The following is a 17,703-nucleotide window of genomic DNA, read 5'->3' as shown; positions in this document are numbered from 1 at the left end:
CCACTAACACACATTTCAATTCCTGATTTGAAAGATAGTCTTTAAGAACTGATTTTGCCAAAAATTCATTACAACTTAGTGATATCTTTTTTTTCAAACTTAACAGTGATTCTTCAGAATGCAGACACACAGTCACGAGGATTATGCTTTAAGCATTTCTTAAGTATTTAAGACCTATCACAGTTTTTCTCCATTGTCACAATTTTCAGTAGTCCTATGTCTTGCCCAAGCCAAAATGAGGCATTGGACTAAGACAAAGGAAGGCTTACATACTTAAGATTATATTTCTGTTCCGAGGGATTTAAGAGGATTAGGACAGCAAGTAGTTTATTAGGGGAATTAAGTGAACTACACTGACTCAATTCTGGAGCTAACTCAATTCTCTTTCTATTCAGTTATGTCCAATTTCTGTTCTATGAGAAAACTTTATTCAATTGTGGAAATTAATAGAAAACCTTATTTTATTGTTTGAAACCAGCTTGAGTAGTTAGAAAGTTGGACTACCTCTACCAGCTTCTGAGCGACCCATTACCAAGAGTTTAGATTATGCTCACCAGAAACAGAGTTTGATACTAATTTTCCTGTAATGCAAGAAATTTTCCTATAATTAAACATCTTAGACAACTAATATATTTTAAATGACAGCTGATCTCATGGTGATCAGTCAATTATTTTTTCCATGTTTCTTTGTTTACAGATACAGAGAGAATGGGAAACTTCTTTTCTGATTTCAGGGAATTGCACCTGTTTGGTTTTCCCTTCCCAATTTGGAAATTCCCTAATCTTTTCTCCATTTAGAAATCAGATTATCTAATGTTGTATTGTTTCCTGTTAATTAATTGATCTTAATTATTTTTAACATATAAAAGTCTGAATTTTCTCTCTATTTGGGATCCAGGTCTAAGCTGAGACTGTCTACTGCCAGTTTATTGGGAAATGGCCATGAATTGCTTAATAAATCAATATGCTCAGAAGATTGAATCTTTTTTTCCCTCAGTCATTTCATCTTTCACCCTCCACAGTTCCCTCTTTCAGTATAGAAAACTAATACTAAAGCAAAGTATTTCTTTTGACAACTTCCTGAAAAGCTCTTAAGATAATTGACTTTCCACTTCTTTTTTAAAAATCTTACTTTGATGCTCTACCTGAACAGGCATGGCCCATAAATTAGGACACAGGAACAAGAACCACATGAGCTGATTAGTTTCTATGGCGACCAAGTTATTGATTTGTCCCAGAGTCATCTCACCCATGGATAAATTAGATGTAGAAAGCCTCAGGATCTTATTGTATATCATGGCCTACAAGAAAGAAATAACACAATAAAATTATAGTCTTAATAAAGATTAGTTCATTATTAAATGGGGAGGCTAAGATCAAGAGATGTACAGGATTCAAAAATCTCTTTTTCAGCTTGCTATTTGGACTGAAAAAGCTATACTTTACTCATTTTTTTCTATATGATTTCTATGAAATAGAATTCCTATAATCATGATCTTAATATACATTATGGGATGATATATAACGTCTCCAAATACTCTAAGTCATAATTTCTTGGCACAAAATGAATTGTGATAGAGAATGCAAAACAACAAATATTTCTATTATTTATCTTCATCACATTTCCTTGGAAGATATATAAATTCCTTTGAGGAAGGAGGAAGAAGATATAAACTATCTAATTTAAAGGAAAAAAGATCATATAAAATCAAGAATATTATAATTGGATATATTTTGAAGACATGAATATACTAAAGAACATATTTACCAGCAATGCTCCACGAAGATTAATGCCAGTTTCTATAGTGACATAGTAGGAGGCCTGTAAAAATGTTCTTTGTAGAATCAGGGCCAGGAATAGAAGAACAGCTAACACATAAGCATTTTCAAGAAATTCCTTTGAGGTAAGTGAACCTGAAGACTTGCCATAAAAAAAAGAAAAAAATAGAAAAGCTAATGTACCTGGTATGACAACCATAAAATTATTTAGAGGCTTTAAAAAACATGCAAGATATGTAATCAAAAAAGTAACCATAAATTATGCTTCACTTCCAGAGGCCACTAAAGGAACTTTCCAGCTCTCAATTAAAATCCTTTAAATTTATTTTAAACATTTGTCTAAAATTACACAATGATCTCATAAATACAAGTGTTTCATATTCTCCACGTGACTACCAAAATATCTTCCCCAAACCCATGTCTGGCCATTTCACTTTTTGTCTTAATAACCTTCTTTTATTCCTTAATACCTCTAGAAAAAAAAAACAAACTTCAACATGATAAAGTCTGTTAAGAACCCTCATAGTGTGACTACAATTGATCTTTTCAAACTTATTTCATTATCCTCTACTTCATACTCTATAGTCGAAGTTGGCCTATTTGCTATTCTTTGATCTTGACACAGTCTCATGAATCTACACATACCTAGAATGTAGTCCCTTCATCCCCTCTATCTTTTAGCCTCTTCTCAACTTTCTTCAACACATTCAAATGCCAGAGGAAGCCTTCCCTGATCACCCTAGTCATAGTGTTCTCTCTTTCATGAAATTTTATTAAATTATTTGTATAAAATTTCATATAAATATAATTTAATATATAATAACATAAATACAATTTAATATAAAAATTATTTGTAGATTGGATTTACTAATAAAATGGGAGATTTTGAGGGTAGAGACTGTTCGTCATTTTATTTTTGTAATCACAGTGCCTTGAATATAATAGGCATGTAATAAATGCTTTAAGAAAAAATCCAGGCTCATGCTTTCATCTATGTAGATAGTTCTTAGTGAGGAATTCTCTCTGCTGACATCAACAGGCTCTAGAGGTTAATGTCTCAGAGAGATGCTTAGGGCACTAAGAATTTCAGTAACTTGTATAGGGAAGCAAAACTAGCATATGTCCAAATTCTGATTTAAACTTAATCTCCCTTAATCTCACAGTAATCTGAACATAATATTTGACCAATTGAAATTATAAAACTTGCTACAGAAATAATAGCATCTGTGGAAAAAAAATAAGGTCAGCTACACAGAGAGTTAAATCAAAATAAGCTTAAGGAATATAAGAAATTTCAGTTGCTTATGAATCTTCTTCCTCTCAAATCTTAAAGTTCAATATAATAAAATATATACATATGTATATATATACATATATATTTTTTTCCACCAATTATTTTGAATTTTTCACCAATAGTGACAAGTGAGGCACATGGTGATTTAGATTGCCTATTAAGATAGATATGGGATAGGGATGGTCTGAACTATATGTCCTTTGAGGTCTCTTAGATTACATGATTCTGTGAATCAAAAATATCTCCATGCTTTCAAATTTTAATAGTCAGGAGTGTGGTGGTGCAATTAAGATGACTGAAAACCCTTAATCAATTATCATAGCAAAGAGATGTTTGTGTGTGTGTGTGTATGTGCGCGTGCGCATTTGTGAGTGTGTTTAAAGACTGTATTTTTCTCCATCTTGTCTCTGCTAGTACTCATGGGACATATTTCACAAGTGACCAGCATAAGATCTTTAAACTACTTCATTTCCAGTTTGCTTCTCCTTTGGAAATATGGTGGCTCCTCATTCCCTAAAGCTCACTATCTTGTTACCAGATTTCTTGCAGACACCAGGTAAGCACAGCTTGCTGAAGTTAAGAGGTCTCTAGTAAGTCTTCCCAATAATTGGGATTTCAGATACATAGCACCCTTTCTGCTGATGAGCATATATGATGAAAATATATTATTATAGGTTATATTTAGATCAATGAAATAAATCAGATTGAGGGTAATATAGTAGTAGATAGGAAAAATATGCTCAAGGCCAGAGGAAATAAAGATTTTTGAAAATCTAATTAATAAAAAACTTATAAACCTGATTTAAATTAATAATCACAAAGTAATATTTGCTTTAAAAATCAAGTATGATTGATGACTAGAAGAGTTGACTCAATTACTGCAGTATCAAAAACAATTCCTACTGTTGATATACAACATGACAATTCATTTCTATTAATGGCACCACCACATAGCCAAACATCAAAATTTGCAAGCCTGAAATTATTTTTGATTAATAAAATCGTGTAATTTCAGTGTTCAAAGGGTCCTTAAAAACCATATATTTGAACAGATAAACAGCCTGTATTCATTATTTGCTATCAGGATGAGAATGGGGAAACTAAGGACCCATTACCTCCCAAGGGATTCTTGTTCTGTTGAGATCTTTTTTGGATACAAAGTCTCACTTAGTGTTTTGTCTATCCCTCCTGATTTTAGCTGGCACAGTGGACAGAATCCTGAGCCTGGTCAAGAAGACCTGAGTCTAAATCTGGCTTAGACATTAACTAGCTGTGTGAACGTGGGAAAGTCACTTAAACTCTGTTTGCTTGAATTTCCTCATCCCTCATTCCTGGAGAAGGAAATGAAAAAACCCACTCTATTATCTTTACCAAGAAAACATTCAAATGGAATAACAAACATGCAAATATGACTGAAACAACTGGGGAAAATCCAATTTATGTTGTTTTTTTTTTTTACAAATTTGATGATCATGTCATCTACACCTTTGTCCCAGTCACTTAAAAACATTAAACACATAACTAAATAGAGATGCCCAGCACATTCTATTAAAGACTTTATTCCAAAGAGTGTTTGAGTTTCAACCATTCAACTAGGTCCTAGTTCTAAATTGTAGCATCATATAACCCATTTCTCAGTATCTTTTCTACTAGAATAACATGAGAAACACTGTCATATATTTTGCTAATATCTGAGAAACTATTTCTGTAACAGTCTTGTAATCCTGTCATAAATTGAAACAAGGTGATCGATCATCTCACTTGACAAATTCTTTACAAAGAAATGTTAGCTTTTCATGATCTCTAACTTTTTTGTAAATTATATGCTCTAGAATTATGCCAGAATTGAAGTCAAACCAACTGATCTACACTTGATTTTTTTAAAATATAGAATGAGGGAAAGATTCACCTTTCTCCAACCATGGTAAATTTCTCCCAATATCTAGGATATTTTAAAGATTACTAACACTGCAGTTATCACATGCATTAGTTTTGTCAGTTCTTCAGGATATAGTTCATTGATGAATTCATCAAAACTAAGTAGGCACTTTCTTACTATGTCCAATAGTTAACCAATTCTATTATCTATTTTTAATCTGTCCTTTCAAACTGAAAAATTATTGCCTTTGTAAGAGAAAACAGAAGTAAAACGGGAGTTGAACAGTTTTGCATTCTCTCCATTTCTCTTACTATCACACACACACACATACACACTACTCTGAACATCAATCCTCTTCCTTCTTGAATTCTCCTATTCAATAAGGAGAACCAAAAATACCCTTTTTTATTGTCCTTAGCATTCTTCCTCAGCCTCTTCATTCTGAAGCTTGGCCCACAAGACAATATGGATAGGCCATACTGTATTATACCTATTATAGAGTTTTAAATATTTTACAAATCCTTTTTATTAACCAATCCAATGTTTAAGCTAAAATCAAGGGTGTAGGCTTTTGTATATTTCTAAACCAAGAAAAATTACTAGTTAATACCTCTTCTTTCACAAGCATTAAATTCTCTACAAACATTTTAGAAAATGCAAAAGAGAAAATAACAAAGAAAAATGTTACAATAATTCACCATGAACTTACTCTAACTGTTGAATTTGTGGAATTCGTAGTGTCATTTACACGCTGAACTATTCCAGAAATACAAAGAGGTCCAGCAAAGCCCAATAGGTCAGCCAGATAGCGGAATGTGCTACTCAATAGGATTGGTCTCCCAAAGGCCTTGTACATTGCTAACCATATAGAAGGAGTTCTTTTGGGATGGTCTGCTGCTTTTTTCTGAAAGAAAACCATTAATTTTAAATGGCATTTATTAATCTAGTAATTGATTCTAGCAACTCAATGTTGTATTGTTTCATACAACATTGCATGTGGAAATATGCACCTTTCCAAAATATAAAATATGTTCATATAAATAATCTGAATGAACTAATTTTTAAATGATTACATACACTAATATTATGTCTTATACCTTCATTTCAGGATTTGTGTATCAAGCTGAAGTAAAAGGGCTTTATAGAATACTGCATGAAGCCTTTTTAATCATAATATAGTGGCATACAAAAAGTGAAAACCAAATAATATTAATTAAAAATTAATAGATAAAAAAGAATAAATTTATGATTCCCATTCATTGATAAACCAGTAATTTTGGACCCAAGGATATGATATTTAATTGAGATTAAATCCATACCCCTCTTTAATTTAGAAGAGGTTTTAAAAAGTTGCTAAGACTAAAAATATGTATATAATCCTGTAACCAATTATTTTTGACTGTGCAGAGCCTCTCCAAATTTAACAACAGTTAAATCTAGTCCTTGACCAACAGTCATACAAACTACTATCAAGTGAATATTCAAAGCCATTCCAGTTTAGTATAAACTGTCAGAGATTTTTGCCTCACTGGCATAGACTTTGAAAACTCAGGATAGAGAAGAGAAAGCATCACATGGTATCATATGTAATCATAAAATATATTTTGTTATTAGTAATAACAATAATAATGATTAATTATATTTATGGAGTATTGATTTTTGTAATGGTTGTAAGGCTCAATTAAAAACTTCCTAAAGAAACATGAATCATTTTTTAGTAATAATCTGCAATATTTAAAGATACAAGAAATATTATATCCTGAGAAATGGGAAATAAACCAAAGAAACAGATTAAAAGATAGATATTCAAACTAACTGTTGAATTCTATAACCATGATATTTTAGAGTAGGTTTTCCAAATTGACCATCAGTTATTTATCAGTCCCTAAAGGAGGAAAATAAACATAACTGCTATTTGTTTGCTGCACATGATTTGCCTTGCTTAACACAATATGTGTGTGTATTTACAAAAGAGACAGAGATAGAGAGTTTAATTATTATACAGTTCTTTCCAGATCAGAATAAATAATTTAGTTCCTTTTAGACATCTTTTATCACAAATCAAAAATATTACACAGAGAAGTTATTTTTTTCTTATTATAGAGATTAAACTTAACCATGATGTTCTTTATCTTCTTTCAAAGAATAATTTTTAAAAGATGTGGTAGTAGAATATTATTGTAATATAGAAGTAATAAGCAGGCTGATTTTAGAAAAACCAGTGAACTGATGCAAAGTAAAGTGAAGAGAATCAGAACACTGTATACAGTAACAGCAATATTGTATGGTCAACTGTGAATGACATAACTATTTTTAGCAATATAATTATCAAAGACAATTAGAAAAAAACATGAAAAATGTTATCCCTCTTCAGAGAAAAAAATACTGATGGAGTCTAAAAATAGATTAAAGCATATTATTTTTCACTTTCTGCATTTGTTCATGGCATTTACCTTTGGGTTTGTGTCTTCTTTTACAACATGACTAATATAGTAATACATCTTGCATGATTGAAAAATATAATCTATATAAAATTGTTTATCATCTCAGGGAGGGAATAGGTGAGAATAAAAAAAATATCTTAATTCAAAATTTCTTAAAGATGAATGTTAAAAATTGCCTTCCATGTAATGGAAGGGATAAAATATCTTTTAGAAAAGATAGTTGTGGAATTTCCCCCAAAATGACATGAAACCAACCCCTCTGAACAAAGTCTTATAGAATGAAATCACTCTCCCAGTCAAGATAGACTGGAAAAACTTCAAGAAAGGTAAGTCTCACTGGGAGGAAAAGGGTGTTTAATCCAGCTCAGACAGACTCTGGAAAAGCCTGTGAGAAGATCTTAATCACAGAAAATTTGTAACTAAGACCCTAAGTGCTAGCTCAGTAGAGAAGCAAATCAGTGGGGCAGATTCTAGTCCCAACTCAGAAACTAGGCTGTTTCCTGAAAAAAGCAGGCAAAGGTAATCCCTGTAAACACAAGGGGCTCGTATGCTCAAAGCCAAGGCTCAGAGCAGCTCAAGAAGCTTAGGATAGTGCTCCCCTTCACCTAGGAACAGAGCTCAATCATAAAGCAAAAAAAGAGAAAATACCAAAAGAAAAGGAAAGAAAATGACTAAGAAACAGAAAAGAACCTTGACCATAGAAAGCTACTATGGTATCAGGGTAGACCAAAACATCAATTAAGATGAGAACAAAATATCCACAAAAGACTTCTCAAACAGTGATATGAATTGATCTCAAACTCAAAGAGGCTTCTTAGAAGTACTTATAAAAGACTTTAAGAGGAAAATAAGAGAGGTAGAAATAAAAATGAGAAAGGAAATGAAAGGTATGCATATACATGAAATGTTTTAGTCAACATCTTGGAAAAGGAAGGAAAAAATTGACAGAAGAAAACAACTCCTTAAAAAATACAACTGGCCAAATGCAAAAAAAAATAATAATAATAATCCACTGAAGAAAATAACACCTCCAAAAGGAGAATTAACCAAATGGAAAAAGAAATACAAAAGCTAGCTGAAAAAAATCACACATTAAAAACTAGAACAAGGCAAATGGAAGCTTATGACTCTTTGAAACAGCAAAAATCAATCAAAGAAACTAAAAAGAATGAAAAATAGAAGAAAATGTGAAATATCTCATCGGAAAAACAGCTGATCTGAAAAACAGATCCAGAAGAGACAATTTTAAAATTATTGGCTGTTGTGATCTGGTTCAGATGGATCTGAATCGGTCCCTGTTCGGGCGTCAAAATGTGGTGAGCTTTTTCTTCTCAAAACACAGCCAGGTGATAAAAGTTCAGCTCTTTTATTATCTCCAATATAGCCCGGTTAGCTTAGAGGCCTATCTCTCTGCTTGGTTCCAAGAGCTCTCTCCGAATGTCGCCAAATCCAAAGGTCTGGTCCTTCAGCCTCTGCCTCTGCCTCTGCTTTCTTCAGCCTCCAGCCAGCTCCACTCTTCATGTCATTCCGGTGAAATCTCGACTTGTAGCGTCTTCCTCTGAAGAACTTCTTCGACTGGCCCATTGGCCTATTTATGCTCCTTCCAGAGAGAGGGATTATGGGTTTTCTCCCATAGTGCTCTCTGGCCCAAAGAGCTTCAAGGGAGGTATGAACTCATTGAACTCCAATGAGTAAAGGTGTGAACACAAGCCTTGTATTAATTAGTTCTACTTAGTATCTTGTTTCAGGTTCTGTCCAAAACATCTTCTTGTAAGATTAGATCAACTCTAATTAGTTAGCAGTTAGTAAGGATTCCAACAATTGGCCTAACCTGAATGCCATGACCAAAAAAAAGAGGCTGGATAGCATTCGTCAAGAGATCATTAAGGAAAACTGTCCCAACATTCTACAAAGAGAGGGGACAATATTCATTGAAAGAATCCTTCAATTACCTTCAGAAAGAGATCCCACAAGGAAAACCCCAAGGAACATTATTGTGAAACTCCAGAACTACAATCTCAAGTTAAAAATATTGCAAGCTGCCAAACAAAAACAATTCAAATATCAAGGAGCAACATTCAGGATGACCCAAAATCTGGCAACTTCTACAATAAAGGATTGGAAGACCAGGAATACCAAATTCCAGAAGGCAAAGGACCTGTAGCAAAAAAGAATGAACTAGCCAGAGAGACTCAGTGTCAACTTTCAGAGGAGATGATGGATGTTCAATGAAGTAGGAGACTTTCAATCATTTCTACTGAAAAAAAAAAAAAACTAAACAGAAAATTTAATCTACGAACACTGGACTCAAAGGAAGCACATAAAGTTAAACAGGGATAAAATACATATGTTATTCAAAGATTAAAATGTTGACATCCCTAGTTGGGAACATGATATCTGTAACTCTTGAGAACTGTATCTGTCACTGGTATAGACAGAGTGGGGCATCACATGGACTGAGAGTATGGTTGTAAATAGATGCTGATGTGATGGTATCAAAGAAAAAGACACGAAGGGGTGAGAAAAGGATTGTACTGGAAAAAAAGGAAAGGAAGGGTATAATGGGATAATCAGATCACATGAAAAAAGACCTATTACAGTTGAGGGAAAGAAGGGAGGCGGATGAGCATTGTCTAAAGGTTGCTCTCATCAGTTTTGGCTCTAAGAAGGAATAAATTAATCATTCAGTTGGATGTACAAATTTATCTATCCCTATAAAAAAGAGGAGAAAGAGGAAAGAAAAGAGAGGGGCAGGATAGAAAAGGAGGGCAGAAAAATAAGAGAAGGGGGGAAGGAATGACAGAAGATAAAGTATCGGGTGGGGTGGTTAAAAAATACAAGGGAAAGAAAGAACAAAAATATATACAGGGGAAAAAATAAAATGGAGGGAAATATAGAGTTGGTAATCATAGCTGTGAATGTGAATGGAATGACCTCTTCCAAAAAACCGGAAGTAAACAGGATAGTAGATTAAAAAACAGAATCCTACAATATGTTGTTTACAAGAAACACCATACTTGATATAGAAACACACACACAGTAAAAGGTAAAGGACTGGAAGAGAATTTATTATGCTTCAGCTAAAACTAAAAAAAAAAAAAAAAAAAAAAAAAAAAAGGAGTAGCAATTCTGATCTCAGATAAAGCAAAAATAAAAGTAGATCTTATTAAAAGAGATAAGGAAGGAAAGTATATCTTGATAAAGGGTACCATAAACAATGAAGTAGTAAATATATTAAATATATATGCACCAGAGAAGATTTAAGCCAGTTACAGGAACAAATGTACATCAAAACAATACTGGTGCTGGACCTCAACATTCCCCTCTCAGAGTCAGACAAATGTAACCATAAAATATACAAGAAACTGGGTTTGATAGAATCCTAGAAAGCCTAGATATAATAGAACTCTACAGAAAATTGAATAGGAACAGAAAGATGTACACCTTTTTCTTGGCAGCAAATGTCACCTACACAAAAATGGACCATGTATTAGGGCATAAAAACTTCACAATCAAAAGCAGAAAGACAGAAATAGCAAATGCTTCCTTTTCAGAACATAATACAATAAAAATTATATTGAACAAAGGGGCAGGGAAAGCTAGATTAAAAACCAATCAAAAATTAAATGATCTAATTCTAAAAAAATGAGTAGGCCAAACAACAAATCACAGAAACAATACCAAATTTCATTCAAAAGAATAAAAATAATGACACAATATACCAAAACCTATAGGATGCAGCCAAATCAGTTCTTAGGGGAAATTTTATATCTCTAAATATTTACAAGAATAAAATGGACAAAAAGGAAATCAATAAATTGGACATGCAACTAAAAAAGCTTTTTTAAAAAAAGGCAAATTTTAAAAACTCCAATAAAATACCAAATTAGAAATTTTGAAGAGATTAAAGGAGAGATTAATAAAATAGAAACTAAGAAAAACTAAGAAAGGTATTGAACTAATAAATAAAACTAAGAATTGATTTTGTGAAAAAACCAACTAAATAAAGCCTTGGTTAATTTGATTAGAAAAAAAAGAAAAAGAAAAAATTAAATCATCAGCAACAGAAATGAAAAGGGTAAACTTACCAGCAATGACAAAAAAAATTAAAGCAATAATTAGGAGCTATTTTGCCCAACTTTATGGCAGCAAGTCTGACAATCTAGCCAAAATGGATGAATATTTACAGAAATATAAATTGCCCAGATTAACAGAAGAGGAAATAAATCATTAAAAAACCCCATTTTAGGAAAAGAAATTGCACAAACCATTAATGAACTCCCTTAGAAAAAAATCTCCAGGCCAGATGTATTCACAAGTGAATTCTACCAAACATTTAAAGAAAAATTAATTTCAATTATATATAAATTAGTTGGAAAAATAGGTAAAGCAGGAGTACTACCAAATTCCTTCTATGACACAAATTTGATGCTAATACCTAAACCAGGAAGAGCCAAAACAAGGAAAGAAAACTATGGACAATCTCTCTAATGAATAGTGATGCAAAAATTTTAAATAAAATATTACTGAATAGATTACAGCAACTTATCAGAAGGATAATACATTATGACCAAGTGTGAGTTATACCAGGAATGCAGGATTGGTTCAATATCAGGAAGACTATGGCCACAAATCAATAACAAAACCAATAAAAATCATATGATAATCTCAATAGATGCAAAAAAGCTTTTGACAAAATATAACACCCATTCCTATTAAAAACACTAGAGAGCATAGAGATAAAGGGAGCTTTCCTTAAAATGATAAGCAGTATTTATCTAAAACTAAGAGCAAGCATTATTTGTAATGAAGCACAGAAATTCACATTCCCAATAAGATCAGAGGTGAAACAAAGATGCCCATTATCACTACTATTTTTCAACACTGTACTATAAATATTGGCTTTAGAAATAAGAAAAGAAAAAGAAATTAAAGGAATTAGAATAGGCAGTGAGGAAATAAAATTATCACTCTTTGCAGATGACATGGTAATATACTTAGAGAATTTTAGAAAATCATCCAAAAATCTACTGGAAATAATTCACAGCTTTAGCAAAGTTGCAGGATATAAAATAAACCTACACAAATCATTTATATATAAATAGATAGATATGTATAAATGTATATGTGTGTGTGTGTGTATAATTACTAACAAAGCCTATCAACAAGAGCTAGAAAGAGAAGTTCTACATAAAATAACTGTGGACAAGTGGATAGAGCACCAACCCTGAAGTCAGGAGTACTTGAGTTTAAATCTGGTCTCAGATACTTAACACTTCCTAGCTGTGTGACCCTGGGCAAGTCACTTAATCTCAATTGCCTCAACAAAAAGCAAAGAATAAATAATAAATAACTATAGACAAAATACAACACACTTGGGAGTCTACCCCAATATAAAACTAAGAACTATTTGAACACAATTATAAAACACTTCTCATACAAATAAAGTCAGATCTAAATAATTAGAAAAATATCAATTGTTCATGGATACTCTGAGCTAATATAATAAAAATCATAATTCTGCCTAAATTGACATACTTTTTCAGTGTCATACCACTCACAGTGCTCCCCAAAAAAAATTTTATAGAACTAGAAAAAATGATAACAAAATACATCTGGAAGAACAAAAGGTCAAGAATATCAAGGAAATTAATGAAAAAAATACAAAGGATAGTGGCTTAACAATACCAAACCTAAAACTCTTATAAAGCAGCAGTTATCAAAACTATTTGGTACTGGCTAAGAAATAGAGTGGCAGATCAGTGAAATAGATTAGATACACATGATACATTAATCAAGACCTAGAAATCTAGTATTTGATAAACCTCCAAATTCCATTTTCTGGAATAAGAACTCACTATTTGACAAAAATTGCTAGGAAAACTGTAAAATAATATGCCACAAATTCAGCATAGACGTATATCTCACACCACATCCCAAAATAAAGTCAAAATGGGTATATGATTTGGGAATAAAAGATGATGCCATAAACAAATTAGGATATCAAGGCATAATTTACCTATAAGATCTTTGGAGAAGTGATGAATTTATAATTAAAGAAGAACTAGAGAACATTATAAAAGACAAAATGGACAACTTTGATTACATTAAGTTAAAAAATTCTTGTACAAACAAAACCAACAGAAACAAGACTAAAAGGGAAATACAAAGCTAGGAAAAAATCTTTACAGCCAGTGTATCTAATAAAAGTCTTATTTCCTAAATATATAAAGAATGGTGTCAAATTTATAAGAACACAAATTATTACCCAATTGATAAGGGGTCAAAGGATATAAACAATTTTCAGATGATGAAATTAAAGTCATCTATAGTCACATGAAAAAATGCTTTAAATCACTATAAATGCAGAGTAGTGCAGATTACTGATCAGAGAAATGCAAATTAAAACAACTCTGGAGTACCACCTCATACCTTTCAGATTGGCCAATATGACAGAGAAAGATAATGATGTAGAAGATATGAGAAAACTGGGACACTAATGCATTGTTGTTGGAAATGTGAAATGATCCAACTATTCTGGAGAGCAATTTGGAATGATGACCAAAGGACTATAGGACTGTGCATATCTTTTGATCTAGCAATGCCATTACTGGGTATGTATCCCAAAGAAATCATAAAGGAGGGAAAGAACCCTCACACTGGCAAAAATGTTTGTAGCCCCTCTTTTTGTGGTAGCAAAGAATTAGAAAATGACTAGATGCCCATCAATTGGGGAATGGCTAAACAAGTTGCAGAATATACTGGAATATTATTTTTCTATAAAAAATGACAAACATGCTGATTTTAGAAAGTCCTGGAATGATTTACATGAACTAATGCTGAGGGAAACATGTAGAACCAGGAATATATTGTACACAATAACAGCAAGACTGTTTGATGGTCGACTACAAAACACTTGGTTCTTCTCAATGGTTCAGTGATCCAAAGCAATCCCAATAGACTTTGGACAGAAAATGCCAATTTGTACTCAGAAAAAGAACTATGGTGACTAAATGTAAATCAACACATGCTATGTTCACTTTTTTTCTGTTTTTTCATCTCTTCCACAGTTTTTCTCTTTTGTCTGATTTTTCTCTCCCAACATGTTTCATAAAGCAATATAACTAAAAAGATAGTTGTGAAATAGTCTTCCCAGAGGTATAACCAGAGAGATGACTCAGGTTAGATTGTAAGAATCATTTCCTGAAACATTAATTTCATAATGCACTTCTAAAACAAAGGGGGTTTTTTAGAATAATTTTCATCATTTCCCATAAATGCCTAATTGGTTCTCATTTACAAATGCTATAAATTCTTTTCCCCCTTTTTTAACATGATGATAATTTCACCCATTATACTCTCAGGTTAGACTGTAGTAATCATTTCCTGAAACGTTAATTTCATAATACATTTCCAAAACAAAGCAATTTGGGGGTAAGAAGTCACTATTTGACAAAAATTGCTGGGAAAACTGGAAAACAGTCTTGGCAGAGAGTAGATATAGAAGATTAGTTCAAAATGGATACATAATTTAGACATAAAGAATAATATAAAAGGAATGATGGAAAAAATTACCTGTCATATCTATGGATAAAAAAAGAGTTTATAACCAAACAAAAGCTAAAGAGGATCACAGGGTAAAAAACAAATAATTTTGATTGCCTAAAAATAAAAAATGTTGTGCAAACAAAAGCAATGTAATCGAAATTAGAAAGCAAACAGAAAATTAGTGGGGACTTAGAAAAGAATTTACAGCAAGTGTTTTTTGATAAAGGCTGAATTTCTCAAATATACAAAGAAATGAATCAAATTTATAAAAATAAGAAGTATTTCCCCAATTGATAAATGGTCAAAGGATATGAAGAGAAAGTTTACAGAAAAAAATCAAAGCCATCTCTAGTCATATAAAAAATGCTCTAGGTTACTATTGATTAGAGAAATGAAAATTAAAACTCAGAGGTATCACTTCACACCTGTCAGATTGGCTAACATGTTAAAAAAAAGTGAAAATGAAAAATGCTAAAGATGTAGAAAACAGGTGCAATAATACATTATTAATGTAGTTATGAATTGCTCTAGCCATTCTGAAGAACAATTTTGAACTATGCTCAAAGGACTGCAAAACTACTATGTACTAAATAATATTTATATTCTGTCTGAGTTTTAGCCCTGTTTGGATTGGAAATTGAGGGGATGTCCATCAATTGGAGAATGGCTGAAAAAAACTGTGATATATGATTGTGATATAATACTTTTATGTCATTGGAAATGACAAGGAGGAAGGATTCTGGGAAGATGGCAGAGTAGGTTAGTAAATTTTAAGCTCTCCATATTTCCCCCATAAATAGAACAAATTTGTGCCTCAGAGTGAATATTGGTGAAAAATCAAGATTTGGGACAGAACAGAGGTCCTTCTGGTACAATCCAACAAGATCTGAAGAAAGACCTTAGGCTGGGATTACATGTGAAGTGCAAACACCTCCCGGCTAGTTCAGAAGAAATACCACTTGGGGACCCCTTAGACTAGCTAGGTGTAGCTGGAGCTTCAGCTGCAACCACAGACTTTCACCTCCTGGACTGTTTGTGTAGTCAGTGTTTTAAGTGTGGAAAGACTGAAGGAACCTCTGCTGATTAGGAGCCAAGCCTAGCTGTGGTACTTAGAAGGCCCTGGGCTAGACGGAACCAGCACTAGTGAGAGACAATGGAGCAGGGATGCTGCAGACTGTGGGCACTTGCAGGAGGATGGACACTGAAGTTAAAAAAAAAAAGCTTCTACCCCAAAGAATAATGTGAAATGGCTCCTTCCCCAAAGAGCATTTATACAACTTTTAAAATAACTTAAAAATCAAATGAGATTTTTGAGAAAAAAAAAATTTGAGAAAAATTGACAAAAAACTTTTTTAAAAAACCATTCCAAAAAAAAGATTATGAAAAAAAAATTAACCACCTAGAAAAGGAGATTCAGAATCTCAAAGATGAATATAACTCTTTCAAAATTAGAATTGGGCAAGGGGAAGCCAGTGAAGCTATCAGAGACCAAGAAATAACAAAACAGATTAGAAAGAATGAGAAAATAGAACAGAATGTGAAACATCTTATAAGAAAAATGACAGATCTGGAATACAGATTAAGAAAAGAAAATAGAAGAATAATTGTATTTCCAGAAAGTTGTGACTAAAAAGAGAACCTTGACACAATAATGCAAGAAATAATAATAAAAAAAGGGAATAGTTTCAGGAAAAGAAATTGAGACAACATATAAACTGCTGCAAAGTGAAATGAGCAGAACCAGGAAAACATTGTATATAGTAACAATAATATCTTAATCATGATCAACTTTGAAAAATTTAGCTATTTTGATCAAGACAATAATCCAAGACACGTTCAAAGGGTTCATGCTGAAAAATGCTACCCACATCCAAATTGAGAACTGAAGAACTCTTAATGGAGAGTAAAGAATTTTTTCATTTTTTTTTACTTTATTTTCCTTATTTTTCTTGCTTTTTTGCAACATGGATAACATGCAAACATGTTTTACATGACTTAACATGTATATTGAAAACCATATCACTTGCTTTCTCCATGGGGGAGAGATTTGAAGTTAAAGAAGGGAGAAAATTTAGAACTCACAATAAAAAGAATGGATAAATTATTACTTAAAGTTTTAAAATAGAATTCCTTTTGATTTTGAAAGTTTTTTGTAGCCTACAAAATAGTCTGAAGCTATTGTTTCAATTGTGATATTTGCTAATTCCTTTGGATTTTCTAAGTAAAACATCAAGTCAGAAAATTGAGATCATTTTATCTTCTCTTTACATATATTTATGCCTTCAATTACCTTCTCTTTTTTTTTTTATTGACATTGCTAAGATTTCCAGACCTGTATCAAATAATATTGGGGGAACATCCTTACTTTAAGCTCACATTTATTGAAAAAGTTTACAATGTATCCTTACAATATACAATGTTTCCTTTTGATACTTTTATAATTTTAAAAAATCACTTTATGCCTTTTTTAGGGGTTTTAGCATCAATGAATGTTGTACTTTGACAAAGGTTTTTTCTATATCCATTGAGATGCCAAAGTGTGATTTAGGATGTTTTTGTTTTTCATCCAATTAATATTGTCATTTACCTAATTTTGAACTATCCTTGCATACCTGGGATAAATTCAACTTTATCACAATGAAGGAATAATCTCTTGTATGAATTATGTATTTGAAATTATTTTATTTAAATTTTTGAATCAACATTCATTAATAATATTGTTCTGTAGTTCTCCTTCTCTGATTGAGATATTAGGACTA

General features: G+C 32.1%; 1 protein-coding gene across 5 annotated transcripts in view; it reads right to left on the bottom strand.

Annotated features, from left to right (window-relative positions):
- ABCC9 (ATP binding cassette subfamily C member 9) overlaps positions 1-17,703 on the bottom strand; it is a 189,930-nt gene that overhangs the window by 137,731 nt on the left and 34,496 nt on the right. For all 5 annotated transcript variants that reach the window (XM_051962654.1, XM_051962651.1, XM_051962652.1 and 2 more), the window contains exons 7-9: positions 5,662-5,856; positions 1,769-1,921; positions 1,146-1,301 (exon numbers count right to left, since the gene is read on the bottom strand). In XM_051962654.1, the coding sequence (XP_051818614.1) occupies positions 1,146-1,301; positions 1,769-1,921; positions 5,662-5,856 (504 nt within the window). The remainder of the gene's footprint in view (positions 1-1,145; positions 1,302-1,768; positions 1,922-5,661; positions 5,857-17,703) is intronic.

Source organism: Antechinus flavipes, chromosome 5, assembly GCF_016432865.1.
Source record: "Antechinus flavipes isolate AdamAnt ecotype Samford, QLD, Australia chromosome 5, AdamAnt_v2, whole genome shotgun sequence".
Classification (NCBI taxonomy): Eukaryota; Metazoa; Chordata; class Mammalia; order Dasyuromorphia; family Dasyuridae; genus Antechinus; species Antechinus flavipes.
Note: the sequence above shows the minus strand (reverse complement) of the source record. Positions and strands in the feature narration are given on the sequence as shown.